This window comes from Cariama cristata, unplaced genomic scaffold (genome assembly GCF_000690535.1).
Source record: "Cariama cristata isolate BGI_N322 unplaced genomic scaffold, ASM69053v1 scaffold17885, whole genome shotgun sequence".
NCBI lineage: Eukaryota > Metazoa > Chordata > Aves > Cariamiformes > Cariamidae > Cariama > Cariama cristata.
In genome coordinates this window covers 29691-44986 of record NW_009617125.1, presented here as the reverse complement: position 1 = coordinate 44986, position 15296 = coordinate 29691, and the positions used below count along the sequence as shown (strand labels likewise).

The 15296-nt window shown below is 47.0% G+C and overlaps 1 protein-coding gene across 1 annotated transcript; it reads right to left on the bottom strand.

Moving 5' to 3' along the window:
• Positions 1-1846: 1846 nt before the first annotated feature.
• On the bottom strand, positions 1847-6394 carry LOC104161859 (T-cell surface glycoprotein CD4-like). Its single transcript, XM_009700431.1, has 8 exons — positions 6334-6394; positions 4239-4394; positions 4010-4153; positions 3517-3792; positions 2706-3068; positions 2357-2599; positions 2156-2274; positions 1847-1918 (listed from the first exon to the last, which is right to left on the bottom strand). The coding sequence occupies exons 1-8, from the start codon at positions 6392-6394 to the stop codon at positions 1847-1849; spliced, it is 1434 nt and encodes a 477-aa protein (XP_009698733.1).
• Between the last annotated feature and the right edge of the window lie 8902 nt (positions 6395-15296).

Sequence of the window (15296 nt, the reverse complement as noted above, 5' to 3'; positions counted from 1 at the left end):
AGGCAAATGAGGATGGACAGATTTCATGGAAAGCAGAGGGCTGCTGCAGTAAGGAAAGCTCAATGCAGCCAGAGAGGTGGGAGATAGTGAGAATCAGGATTCCACATCCTAGCAGGGAAGGGAGAAATGTGAATTTGAACCAGACAAGAGTGCCTCAGAAAAAATTTAGTCCAGCTTGCAAAAAAAAAACCCAACCCCGAAGTAATTTATTGTAGCTCAGGCAGATAAAAGTAGCACATAAAATTGGTTCCACAAGAAGGTCAAATTAAGTGCATGAGCAAAATACACATGCATATATATATACGTATATATGTATCTTCTATTCAGAGTCTCTCATTATAGAACTGGAGATCAATCATAACCCTTAAGGGTTTCTTATCTTGTCCATCGGCTCCTAGCCAGACAATATCCCTCCATGGCATTAGACTGGGGGAATGATGAAGGAAAAAGAATTACATCAAAACAGGAGAAAGGGAGATGGATTCACAGAGCACTATGGGCTGGCAGGTGTTTGGGTACAAGCAGAGACTTCATCAGTCCTTCTGACTTCAATGCTGCAATACTACTTATTCAGCCGGCTGCAAGAGAAAATTATTGTGTGAGTACCAGTATTGTATAGGTGAAAATCTTCGTTCGGATACCTTGAAGCCAGCCAACCCCCCCACTTCTTTGCGCAGCTTAGAGAATGACTGCCCGACTCTGTAGCTGAGGATGCAAACGGTTACTTGTGCATCCACATGGCTGCAGTTGAGGTTTCAGTTACACTGAGCTGCTTACTTGGCAAAGAGGGTTACAGAACAACTGTATCAGCACTTGTATTGCACAGATTTATCTAGTTTTTCATGTAGCTGTGTGGGCTTTGTCCTCTCCTTATGGGGATTATTTTCTAACCTTGACAAAAAGTAGGTGAAAACGAGGTGAATTCTTTGACACGTTATGCTAACCAACTCTTTACCACATATACATCCCAGCTACAGAGCAGTATTTGCCTATAAACAAATTATATGAATTCTCAGTGACAGTAAAAAAAAAAATAGGTGAAACTATCACAGTTTGCCACTGTCACCAATGAAAATTAAGCAGAAATCCAGTTCTGTACCTATACATTCATTGAACTTGCTCGTGCAATTATTTACACTGTCCTTAGCTCTTCACTTCCAGTGACAGAATAGCTGTCAGTGTTTCTCCACAGCTGCTTCTGATGCCTGATACCATATAAGCTTAAAGACCTGGAAAAGGGCTGCTCCTCTGCTGAGAAATCCTTGCTCCCATGAAATGGGACAGAACATGACAGTGTATTTAATATCACCCAAGGCGTTTGGAGGGGGGCACGGTTCACAGTGTTCTGTGATTTTCTCTTCTCTTTCCTTGCTCCTAGGAGGTTATTGGCAATTTTCACAGATTGCAGTCCAGCACTGCACTAGCAGAGCTGGAATTACATTATGGACATCATAGATTTTTAAAATTTGGGTTTCATCCTTGAGCTTAGTTGTGTGCCTTCCACCTCCACAGCTTCGATATCCAGGTCCCAGATCCACTGTGAAACCTATCAAAGGACTCTGGAGCTCCTGCTTGGGTTTGGCTAACATCTCTCAACATCAAGGTAATTCTTTGCTCAAAAGTTTCCCAGCACAGTGCTACCATGGGTTTGGGGCATAACAGGAAATTCATTAAACATAGCTCATAACTCTTAAGCATGACTTAACATGAGTAAGAGCTGAAAATGCTGAAATGCAGCTGTTCTGTAGCACCAAGCAGGCTCAAGCTCCATTTCTCCCCACTTGACCATCCAGCTCCCCGTCTTGAAACTAGAGTCTTTGCCCATCCTGGGTGCCCTCGTTGCCACTTACTGTTGACACTGACACGTCTTGTTTTCCAGCAAGTATTGTCTTGCTCGTGCCATCCTTTTTGCCCGTTGCTGCCAGGAGAGAAGGTATAAATAACAATTGGATATTTTTATGCTTCAAATACTTTCCTCTGAAGTGGTAGTAAAGTACTGTCTCATCTGCAGACTGTCCATCTCTAACCGTTTGCTTTGAGTCTAAGGATTGACACTTTTTCTGTCCTGCCCTGCACCCAGACAGAAAATCAGACTCCTTCTATGGTTTGGGGAGACTGTCATCTCTCCACCTTTCACAGGAACCAGGGCACTCACCCTTCTCCGCTGCCAGCTTATACCACTGATGATACACAGGCACACAAGCCCAAACACCAATACACTGCCTCCAGTACTTCCTCCAATTACCACATATCTAATCCAAACAGGAGCTTCCTCTGTGGAAGGAGAAAAGCATTCAGACAAAGAGAATTTTAAGGCTTTTGGGTGGATGCAGGGACATGATGCCAATTTCCATACCCACAGAGTAATGAAGGCTGATCTTCCTGTCATTGTCTTCTATGAGGTGACAGTTCCACAGCCCTGCAGCACTGACGTTCACCTCCACCTTTACTTCATGCTGCTTTGACCTCTTGATGTCCATTTGAGTCCCATTCACACGTTCCCAGCACAAGTGGGTGTTGGATGGCAGTGGACTGGAGACCTGGCAGATTAAGGTCATCTTGGCCCCTCTGGGGAGTGGCCCAACAGGGTTAGCTGAGACTGTAAAGGTAAGAAAAGGACACGTGAGTGAGAGGATGGGAAGATGGGTCCACCCATCCAGGTTTCTGCAGCTCCTCATCTCTTGACCCACTTCTCTTTCTCTCACCTTTCATCACCACCAGCTCTATCTTGCTCTGCGCGTATCTTCCGTTGTACGCCAGCTGGCACTGGTACTGCCCAGAGTGGTTGAAATTAACTTTGTGGAGTTTCACTTCTATGGTACTTGCAGATTTGCTTTCAGGTATCTCAAAGCGAAAGCGGCTACTCTTTTTGGTCTCATGCTGCTCTCCTCGTGCTGTGATGTTGAAATCAAGCAGCTCAGAAGGGGCTGCATTTTCCTGTTGTTTCCAATTCAGTTGTCCTGTGAAACCTTCTCTCCATTTTATCTTCTGGAAGTTCAGACGCCATGACAAGATGACAGTGCTATCAACAGTTGCATACTTCCTTTCCAAACCTGGATTCTGAAAACCTGAATGCAGAAGAGACAAGGAATAAAGAAGCAGGGAATGCCATGGCTACACTTCCCCATGTCCAGCCTTTATCTGGAGAAATGCACGCTGCGCTCAGTTGAAAGAAGACTTGGAGAAAAGCCATGAGATACCCCAGAAAGGATAAACAGTTAATGTCTGATAATAGGTTTAGAGAGCCAAAGCTGTCAAGCTGACCAGAACTGAGAACAACAGACCCCAAGGAGAGGAGGGTCCTCTCCTCACCGAGCCTGGAGAAGAAAATGGGAGCAAGTGTGGAACAGAGCTCAGGAAGCAGAGCAATCCCCAAACTGCAGTGTTGGAAGCCCTGGGAAATCAACCCTGGAGCACCATCGCTTGGGATGCTGGAAAGTAAAAGCTCAGCTCACGAGATGGAGGGAGCACTGGTTCCTGAGCCTTTGTGCGAGTTGCATTTTTGTTGTTGCATACCTAATACCTTCACATCAAAGGTGATGTCGTGATTAATCAATGGAGAGTCTGAATGGACATGACATATCCAGGTCCCACTGTCCGTAACCTCCAGTTGCTTTAACGTCAGCACATATTTTTGACGGGTCTTGTTTTGTAAGAGTTTTGCTCTTACTGTGTTATTGTTACTGTTAAACAATGTGATGTTGAGATCAGGTAGAGGATAGGATGAATTTTGCATTAAAGTCAGCTCGGGGGCTTCATTTGGCAGGAAGTTCCCGTTGAAAGAGATTGTCACTGTAAAAAGAAAAAGCGCAGCCAGTAAGTCAACTCCTCTTCCCGCGAGAGAGGCACAAGTGTCACAGCAGAGAGCGTACGGAGACTTTGTGCCCTGGAGGTGGAGGAGAAATGAACTATGATAGCCCAGAGCAGAAGAAATGGCAACTGGATAAAGAATCCCAGCAGAGATGTCTCCCCTCATCTCCTCATGGATAAAAGCCCTCTAATCACTCACATTTAAAGACATGCAGTGAGATACTGACTGTGTGAGTGCCATATTCACAGGTGTAGATGCCAGCATCGGAGAGCCTTAAGTCCAACACCTTCAGCTGTCCACTGTTGTGGATGATTTCAGATCGATCAGTCATGGTAGCCTTGCCTTTTGAAAAAATAAGCTTGATTAGGAGAGAAGAGGTTTCTCAGTCATATACTGGGGAGGAGGGGTGATGAATTGGAAGCCTTACCTTTCAAATGGTTAGTTTTATACAACCTTATAACAACCTTATAGTACTTCCAGGTCACGCCTGTGTTATCAGGTATGCCTCTGCAGTTCAGGATCACCACCTGTCCCGCGATCCCAACCTGTACTTCAGTTTGCTGAGCCGTAACGGGGATCAGACCTGAAAGTCAATACCCACCAAAAAGGCATACATTCACTTTCTGAAGGGTGGCTCAGTGAGTACGTCCCATCCCTCCAGAAAAACGCGGATATTTCTCCTCCCTTTCCCAGATACTGGGAAGATTATCCTCAATTTCTGAATTTTTCACTGCTTTGTCTCATCAATCAATCAATCCCTTTTCTTTTAAAGCTCCATAGTTTCCCTCCCTTCCACTTTGGGCTCTTTACCTGGCTAATGGCTATTCTGTTTTACATACATTCAGAAACAGGGAAAATACCAGTGGTTGCGGTGGATTCACCATTATGCACGATTTTGAGATGTCAGCAGTTTTACTGAAATAACCTTTTTCCACTGGACAAGATTTAGTTGTCCTACTGGTAGCAAAGGGAGGACAGCATATGCCAGCCCTCCTTCACTCCCCAGTCAGGACTTGAGGCAGCCCTGGCAAATTTGCTCATCTCATCTTCCAATTTTTGCATGGAGGGAGACTGAAAGCCCAGGAAATGAAAGGATAAAGTAAAAAAGAAAGAAAGAAGTCTGGCCTAACATCAGGTTCCTATTCTTGGGATGAGGGCTACATGACAATAAAAGAAGTAGGATGTATAACGTTGAAGAAACATTAGGAGTGGTTTCTTGGAAGAACCACTTCCTCTCCTTCTCTGTTGTCGTGGTTTAACCCCAGCCGCCAACTAAGTACCATGCAGCCACTTGCTCACTCTTCCTGCCCTGGTGGGACGGGAAGGAGGATCAGAAAAAGGGTAAAACCCATCGGTTGAGATAAGAACTGCTTAATAATTGAAATAAAAGAAAATAAAATAATATCAGTAATTAAAATGGAGATAACGAAAAGCGAGAGAGAAATAAAACCCAAGAAAGACAAGTGATGCACAATACAGTTGCTCACCACCTGTTGACCGATGCCCGAGCAGCGATCCCCAAGCAGCAATCGGCCCCTCCCCACCAACTCCCCCCAGTTTCTGTACTGGGCATGACGCTCTATGGTATGGAATATCCCTTTGGCTCTTTCAGCTCAGCTGTCCTGGCTGTGCTCCCTCCTAGCTTCTTGTGCACCTCCTTACTGGCAGAGCATGGGAAACTGAAAAGTCCTTGATTTACTGTAAGCACTACTTAGGAACAACAAAAACATCAGTGTGTTATCAATATTTTTCTTGTATTAAATCCAAAACACACTGTACCATCTACTAGGAAGAAAATTAACTCTATCCCAGCTGAAACCAGGACAACTGCAAAGAGGATTTCTACAGGAGACCATAAGAAGGAGATGGAGTTGCCAGAGGTAGAACTGGGAATAATGGGATTGTAGTCTCCTGCCTCACTGCTGGTAAGCTCTCAGAGCTGCCTAACCGGCAGATCCCCCAGGTGACCTTAGTACTAGAGAGCCACAGAACTGCAAAATAAAAAGTTTGCATGAGTTTAATGGAGGATTTTCCACAAGTTACATATTTTTCCAAGAGCATAGGTAATCTGCAACATTTTCAATAATAAACCATAGAAAATGATGATTTTGCCTTAACCTGTGAAATTATAAATGTCATTAATAAGAGTTGGTATCTTTTGCTTTGCTTTTGGTTTCAGGGTGCATAAAAGGTTTCCAACCTTTCCTCTGCAACCAGAGGAATCAAAGCTGAGTATCTGAGAAATGCAGACTTGGCCTTATTCAGTTGCATTCCTTTCTTGGAAAATGAGTGCTAAAAAGTCCACCAAATCTTATAAAACATTAGCACTCAAACTAAGCAAGCGGTAGGCCAGACAAGGTAAGAAGGCAGCTGTCACAGCTTCATGGCTAGAATGAGCTTCCTCTAAACTGTTTTAGGTAAGTTATATAGCAAATCCAGAGGAGCCTAAAAACACCCCAGGTGTTGTGAGGCTTGTGGAAAGGCTGTAAGAACTGGGAGGGTTTGCTGAGCCGAGGACTCACCCAGATGCAGAACCAAGAAGATGGCAAGCGTGCTGCTCACCACCGTGCTGCATGACTCCATCGCTGCGGGAATGCTCCTCCCTGCTGCGGACTGCGGGGCTGGAAATGCCGTCGCTGCCAAGGGATGCTATCCTGGAAGACCCAAATGCTCTGTTAATAATGGTTGATTTTCAGACCTCAGTGGATGGGACCCATGTTCCTGGTCAGCACCCACCATCCTTCAGTGCAGCAAAGTGGAAACTCATTGGTAAAGTCAGCAGAGCCCTATGTTTCAGCAAAGAATCCAGCTGCAGTGTTCCCCCTAGAGTTTGGTATTAAACATTTCATTTTACTCATGCCTAGGTTTCTGGCATTCATTGGACTGCAGGTGTTTATATTGCCAAGAGTTCTGTGCTTTTTTGCTTCTCTGTGGTGGGTTATCATCGCTCTTGCAGCTATTAAGGATAAACACATACAGGGCTGTGTGAGCAAAAGCACAGCCAGCAGGCTGAGGGAGGTAATTATTTCCCTCTATTTGGCACACCTGAGGTCTCATCTAGGATACAGGATCCAGTTTTGGGCCCCCAGTACAAGACGGATGCCAACAAACTGGACAGAGTCCAATGGAGGGCTACTGGGATGGTGAGGAGGTTGGCGCACATGATATACAGGGAGAGACAGAAAGCTGGGTTTGGCAGGGAAAAGAGAGCCAAGATGGGATCTAATTTCAGTCTCCCATTATCTAAAGGATATTACCTAGAAGAAGGAGCCATATTCTTCTTAGATGTGCACAGGAGAGGAACAGGAGGCAGCAAGGAACTGTTGACTAGAAATAAGGAAAAATTTCTTCCCCCTGAAAGTGGTTCAGCATTGGAATACGTGCCAAGAGATGGCAGGCAATCTCCACCCTTGGAGAAGTTCAGAACTTCCCTGGACAAGGCCCTGAGCAACCTGTTGTAGTTTTAGAGTCAACCCAGCTGTGAGGAGGAGGTTGGACTGGAGACCTCCAGACGTCCCTTGCCACCTAAACATTTCTGTGCAATTTTGTGCTTCTATGATTAAGGCCATCTTTAGGTTCTTATTAGCACTTTGCTTTAGGGTTTTTTTTGTCTATTTATTTTTTATCTTAAAAATCTCAATAACCACCAAGTCTGATGTTGTTGGAAAGACTCACTTGAAGTCTTAGGACTATTCACCAAAAAGTCTGGGGAAAAGGGAGGAATGAGGTGTGAAAGAAGAAGTTGCACTGATGGGTACAAAACGTGAAGTGGAACTGGGAGCTAACTATTGTGTTGAGTTACCAAATTAGGTGAAGTATCTGACTGTAGCAGAGATGAAGCACTGGGAACAGCTGCAGCTGGGAGGGCTGGCAAGGTGAAGGGGACCATGGCTGCTGGTGTGAGGGGACTGCTGAGCTCTCCATCCCTAAACCAAGACATATATCACAAAAAAGAAGTCAAGCAGGTTAAGTGGTCTGGGAAGCAAGCAAAAATAGTGAGGTGACTTCACTTCATTGAAAGCAGGCACTCCCCATGCCAAGAGTGTGATAGACTGAAGTCATAATGGGATTGAACTCAAAAGAAATGCAAGAATAATTTTATGCAATATTTATATGTATTATGTGTAATATTAAGTATAATATATTCTATTAGAGGATAATTTAATATTGAAATTAATCTAAATCATCAGAGCACATGAAACTATCAAAGAGTAGATGAAAACATCAGCACTACATTTATATGGAGATCAGGTCAGCACAACCGACAATCTGACTGCTAGACAGATGTACACATACACACATATGAAAAATACAGGTGCAAGAGCAAGGCAGCAGCCACGTGCACCATCAGAAGAGAAATAGATGGCAAAGGCACAGTCAGAGAAGATTTGTGGCTTGCCTCATGCAAAGCAAAAAACTCATCCCAGCTCCAGGGAATATTTGCATGAGCTGTTTTGTGCGAAAAAAGTAAAACAAAGGAGTCAGTGGATGTGATTGGAGATCACTCCTAACAAGATGCAGTAGCAATGATCAAGCAGTTTGCTGGGCTATGCTACAGAATAAAGAAAGGGGCAACAACAAGGCATCTGTATGCATCTCATTCTGAAGAAACATCTCTAACCAAGAACTGGCGTAGGGCCCTGAGTAAGATCCATTCCTGAGACGACAGAAGAAACCTTGTCCCTACTGTGAACTCATGTCACCTGTCCCAGTGGGACCAGCAGGAAAAGTCAGCCCCCACTCTAAAGTGATACCTACAAATTAACAGGGTCAGTGCTGGGTTTCAAATATTTTAAGTCATTAAATTTTATATAAAATCTGAAGATAATGGAAAAGGTAAAAATTAATGAAATTGCTGAGTCACAAACCATCATTTTGTTTTGGCTGGGAATCTCTGTTTTCCTATCATCTTATGGCTTCAGTCTGTTCTTTGCCTTCTTGCTCCCTGGTTATTGAGCAAAACCACACAACCAGAGCACCGTGGGACTGGTGAACTGCTGACCTTGCGCAGCTTGGTAGATGCAGGTTGATGCATCTTTGCTTTTCTGCTTCTTCTCATGGTTTCACATGTCCTGCATTTCTACTTCATTCCCACTAACCTTTCTATTTCTGTGGCAAATCTTTACACTATCATGTTTACCACCTACGTGTTACAAGCCAGTGCGGAAAATGGGTCGCCCTCAGCTAGCATTTCTTTCATACACTTCTTCTCTCTCCCTGTTTATCTCTACTTCTCCTGCATGCCACTTCCTATTTTCCCCTGTCTTTCTGTCTTCTTCTGTACCCCTGCAGGCTGGATCGCAGCAATGCTATTTTGGAGTGTGCAGATCTCAGCGAGCAAGGCTCTGCTATGTTAACTGAGCAAGCTGCTCCATTAGTGGAAGCCTGTAGCAGACCCACAGCCTCCTTACAGGCAGCCCAGCTGTATCTTAAGGTGGTACTCATAAATTAAGTGGTGTCAGGGAATGTCCCCAGGCACTGGAACACAGTCATCAGTCCTGTTAAATTGTTAGAACATTTCCTGACACATTTTTGGCCCAGGACAACTCTCACTCTTCTGAGCAACTCCTGGGATGCATTTAGGTGATAGCACAGGCCAGGGACCACTCCCATTAGGCGACTGGCATGTAGCCAGTTCATTTTGGAGGTTAAGTGAGTTTAATAGCCCAGACCATCTCATGCCAGTTGGCCTCTGTGCCAGAAACAGTCCAGGCATACTTGATTTATTAGCACGTCTAGCGACAGAGGAGCAGGGCTCCCTCCCAAGTGAACATTGATTTCCATTTCATTTTAACTTCCACCTCTTATTAAACTGGTTTAATTTCCTTCTTGACTTATTTTAATGATCCCTGCATCTCTGAGGGATAGGAAAAAAAGAGCTGAGGTAGTGAGCGGGGTTGCTCCGGGGAATGATGCCTGCAGGACCAAGTGTGGCCTGGAGAACATCTGCTTGGGAGAGGGGGCTGGCAGCCCCTCGCTCCCTCCAGCACGGAGCCCCAGGGGCAGTGACTGCAGAGAGCTCTCCCCCAGGCTGGCATTGACATGACACAGGAGGAAACTGAAATTGAAAAAAAAAAAAAAAACAACCAAAAAAACCTCAGCAACAGTTCCTGATGCAGAGTAGGCCATCTCCCTCTCTCAGTGCGTTCCTGTGCCTCTTTCATGCAGTGTGGTTTTCTTGTTTTCTTCTCTCGCTCTTGCTTGTGGCTGTGCTTTTGATCTGGCAGCAGCTCACTCTGCCGGGGCGGCGGGGCCTCCCAGCCCTCCGTCCGCAGAAGGGCTCCGCACCGCAGCCCCTGCTGCCCCCCTCCATTTCCCCTCGCGGTGGCTGCCAGGCAAGAGCTGAGGGACGCAGCTGCCTCTTGTCCCTGCGCATCAGTTGGGCTTGGCTTTGGGGCTCTGCCTGACAGAGGATCACCTCTCTTTTTCTTAGTTTAAGCACTTAAAGCAAAGCTGATCTGGCTTTTTTACTGGGTAGCGGTTTCTTTGAAATTACTTATTAACCTTAAAGCAAACGTATGTGAGCAGTGGGCAGGGTAAGAGACCAAATGCAACAAAAATAGCCAGCAGAGAGCAAAGAGACCATAGCGGTCAAGGTCATTTCACGGGCCCCACTGTCCCCCTCAGACTGGCCGACCCTGCCTCGGTTTCCCCTTGAGAGTCTCTGGCCGTTCAGCCGAGAGCAGCAGCTGCCACCCTTGGGAGCTGCTGCGAGAGGGAGGTGTTGGGGCAGGGTCTGCCGGGGGGCAGGGTCTGCCGGGCCAGGCTGGTGAAAGCTGCCTAGCACCCCAGAGAGAGGTCCCACCGTCAGGATGAGACAGGGTTGCCAGGCCACCATGTCAGCACCAGCAGAGATGTCCCCCCGGCCTAGCTGTGTGCCTGGACCCACGTGGAGGCCATGAGAAGCAGCTCCATCTCCGCAGCCTGGGCTGCTCCCTATGGCCTCTAGCCTAAGGGGAAGCCAAGACCTGCCTTTGACTCACAGGCATTTCAGCGCTTGCTTTCTGAGCTTTCCCCCCTCCGCCTAGCCCCTCTTGTTTCCTCCTAACTCTGCTCTTTTTGGCTCCTCAAACCATCTTTCATCCTGCGGTTCACAACTGCAGCCCAGAGGTGACTGCCTAAAGCCACTGCAGGCTGTGACTAGCAAAGGCACTGAGATGCCCTCCAAAGGCAGGCCCTCCATCACCCTCCCAAGCTATGTGCATGCTTGAGATGATGTTCAGGTACCATTAATGCAGCCGCCAAAATAGGAACAGCAAGATCTTACCATGCAGTTTACTTGATGTGCAGCCCAGACAGGGAAAGTGTCTATATACATATTGATAAGGTCGGCACAGCAAAGTGGCATATATCTACCCATTCAGAGCAAAAAATGCATCCTTCCTTAATTTTTCCCTAGTGAATACAGGGTCCCTGCACGAGGCTGTGGCAGATCGGGTGGGCAATGTCCCTGGGTGCCCAAGAACCGCGAGCGGGAACGGGACGGATGCTCAATTTAAATGGGGCAAGCCCTGCCGTACTGCAGGCAGCTTTGGCAGCCATGTTTGTGAAACACTGGTGAGGATAAAGGAAAAGTCTGCAAATTGATTTGAGGCTGATGTGCACCAGGGACTCAAGAGGACTGTTCAGTTTATAGCAGAGAACATTAAGTAGTAACCTGAGCTCAACCTTAATGCACCACGTAGAGAAATATCCGAGGTGGCTGACGAAGGTTGAGTAGGATACACCACCTGAAAGTTGAAAAATTCAACCAGAATGAAATTCCCATTTTCAACAGTGTGGCAGCCCATGGAAGGGGAAGGCCAGTCTCTTTTCTGGTGTCCTTAAATCGAAAAGATCCCTCTTTCTCCAGGAAATCCTGCTTGCTCAGCCCTGAGCTAGTGGATCAGGCTTAGCCCGGATTAGCAGAACAGACCCCTCCAGTCCCAGCACATACAGATGTAAGCAGACATTCCTAGTTAGCTAAAGACTGGCATCTTCTTCTTTTTCAGGTTTTTTTTAGAATAAAATTCCCCTTCCTGGAGGGCACATGAAGAAGGCGATAGCAAGTGGCAGCTGGTGGAGGGCTGCTCCTCGTTGCATTTCCATCTCTTGGGAATGTACGGTCAGCAGTGACAGGCCCTCATATTGGACATTTTTCCCTATACATGGGTTTAAAAGATCTGTGAGATCCCCAGGCTCCAAGGCAGGTTGAGCTTTTTGTAGCTCCCTTTTTTTTGCCCCTTTCAGTGAAAAATCCAGAGATACAAACACTTCTTAGTTAAAGCTAAAAGGCCTTGGAGAATTGCACAGACAGAAGTATTATCAAGTCAAAGGTTCAAGATGGTTTTACATCAGACGTTTAAGTGGGGCAAAACCAATCCATTCGTGCCGAAACAGCAACTCGTGTGGAATAGTAAAATTCGTAACATTAAAAAAAACGAAAATAGATTGGCCTCTTTTCTCAGAGAAAGAAAGAAAGAAAGTTTCCTTACCTCTTTTCCTTCCTCTCTGCCTCTGTGTTTCTGTCTCCTTGTGTTTGTCACCTGCCGTAATTGATCTCACCCAGCTACAGCTGAAACAAAAGAAGAACGAAGTCGATGTTCAGAAAGCAGCTCAACAGACGTGGGCCTTGATGTCTCCTCCTCTCCAGCCGGAGCGTCAGCAAGGTCTTGCTGCCAGTCCAGGTTCTGCTCTCATCCGCCAACTTCTCTCGGCAGATGGTGATTTTCCAAATGCATGTGATTTTGACTCTGGGTGTGAACAGAAATGGAGACCATAACGGAAGGCGATGTATTGCAGCGCCTGGGGAGAATGAGTGTGTAAAACAGAGAGCGCCTATTGGCCATATGGCAGCTGATGGGAGGCAGCGGCAGGGCTGAAACTTAAAAGCAAACGGTTGGAAACTGGTTCTGCTCTACTGACAAAGAAAGCTCGCAAATTAACGTGTTAGCTGAGCAGATCCGGACCCAGCCTGCACTTCTGATACTCTGTAAGAGCAAGCCGACCTCCATTTCTGTCTCCTGCATCACCGCTAAGAGTAGGCATCTCCGAGGAGTGAGCCATGTACCTGACCTCAAGCGTTGCACAGAGATATCAACAGAGGAAGAGAGGATCCCTGACAACATGTTAGGGGCACCTGTCTGTGGAGTATGGCTGAGATTTGGGGGGAGATGAGAGAATTTATTTTTTTTTTGCAGTGGTGGATTGACCTTGGCTGGCTGCCAGCTGCCCACTCAGCCGCTCTCTCACTCCCCCTGCTCCACAAGTCAGAGGAAGATAAGATGAAAAAAAACCTCATGGATCAAGATAAGGCCGGGGAGATTTCTCACCAGTTACCATGATGAGCAAAACAGACTGGACTTGGGAAAAGATTAATTTAATTTATGGCCAATTAAAAACAGAGTAGGATAGTGAGAAATAAAAACAAAAGTAAAACCACCTTCCCCCACCCCCCTTTTCTTCCCAGGCGTAACTTCGCACCTGACTCTTCTGCCTCTCCTTCCTCCCATCAAGTGTCACAGGGGGACAGGTAGTGGGAGCTGTTGTCAGTTCACAGCACTTTGTTTCTGCTGCTCCTTCCCACTCGCACTGTTCCTCTGCTCCATGGTGGGGTCCTTCACGAAGTACTCCAATGCGGGTCCTTCCCATGGGCTGCAGTTCTTCGTGCTCATCTCAACATAAGAAAGACTTTTTTTATAGTGAGAACAAACATTCACCGGAACAACCTCCTCAGGGATGTGGTAGAGTTCCCATCACTGTAGGTTTTCAAGATGTGATTGGACAGGGTGCTAGATAATCTCATCTTGGACCCCTTTCCCATGAAAGGCGGGACAAGATGATTTTTCGAGGTCCTGTCCAACCTGGGCTGTTCTATGGTTTGACAATTCTAATTGCTCCAGCATGGGTTCTCTGCACAGGGTGCTGTTCTTCAGGAGCAGACTGCTCCAGTGTGTGTCCTCTATGGGCCACAGCTCCTGCCAGGAGCCTGCTCCAGCGCGGACTCTCCAGGGGCTGCAGGTGGAGATCTGCTCCAACATGGACCTCCATGGGCTGCTGGGGGACAACCTGTATCACCATGGTCTTCTCCGGGGGCTGCAGGGGAATGTCTGCTCTGGTGCCTGGATGGAGCACCTCTTCCTCCTCCTTCTTCTTCACTGACCTTGGTGTCTGCAGGGCTGTTTCTCTCACATTTTCTCACTCTTCTCTCTCACAGCTGCTGTGAAGTGGTTTTTACCCTTTCTTAAATATGTTATCAGAGAGGCAGCACCAGCATCACTGATTGGTTCAGCCTTGGCCTGCGGTGGGTCTGTTTTGGGGTTGGCTGGACACGGCTCTGACGGACATGGGGCCAGCTCCTGCTCACGTCTCACAGAAGCCACCTGTGCAGCCCCTCTGCTACCAAAACCTTGCCATGCAAACCCAATGCAAGGTTACTCTTAGGTAACCTGTACCGCTACTGAATCTCAGTTGTTTCCCTTCTCTGCAGGGTGGAGGAGGGGGCTTTTGTGGTTTTCCACCCACATTTGGTGTCTCTCTCTCTGAATCCCAGCCTCAGCCAAGGGAGCGGAAACCCACTGAGCCCCAGACACGGCTGAGATTTTATCTGTGTGCCACCCACTCTTCTCCTCCTGGCAGTGACTTGCCCCTTTGTCTGAAAGAGGGGGGGTTTGAGACAGAATCAGGCTTTGGAGGAGCAGGGACAAACAAACAGATGGAGGAGCAGGAACAGCACCGAGGCTCATAATGTGCCACCAGGTGTGAAAGGAACCGCACTGATCCAGCCTCGAATGCAACAGCTGGTCCATTGGTTGTGTCTTTGGAGAAAGACGAAGCCATTTCATTAAAGGGCAAGAGCCACCTGTGTGGAACGTCCGAGTGTGGGATACAGGCTATGGGATGGGATGGGATGGGATGGGATGGGATGGGCACAGGCTTTGCCATTGTCCAGAGCCTGTGAAAGCCCTGTTCTGAGATACGGCTTTCCTGCAAGAGCCTGCCGTGTCACATCAGTATCTTCAAAACACTCTTACATGCCTGCAAATAGAAACGTCCCTTCTGGTCCCTAGCTGCCAGAGAGGGGCTGTCCTGGTGTCCCAGTCCAGTTTTGAACTCGAGGGAAGTTTGTAGTGATCCCAGGAGTGAGACTAAGACACAAACAAGGTCAGATGCCACTAATTTGGTTTCTTTATTGAATACACAACAGGCACTGGAGTGATAGGAAAGGTAGGAGTTATTAAGAGAGAAAACTTAGCAAGTATTCAGGGAAGTATGCAAGAGATAGTCACCACCATGGATCCAGTGGCGTCCTGTCAGTCCGTAGTCCTCGGTTTCTTCGGTGGAGAGTGGACACCACAACTTGTTGCTGTGATCTTTTATGAGGAGTCCGGGGGGGGAGGTCGTTGCTCTCTCCACTTGCTGTAACACATCCCACACCTTAGGTCAGCTGAAGTTACTCAGCCTGGATGTGTCAGCCTGACTGATAGGCAGGGGAGGTTCCTGCTAT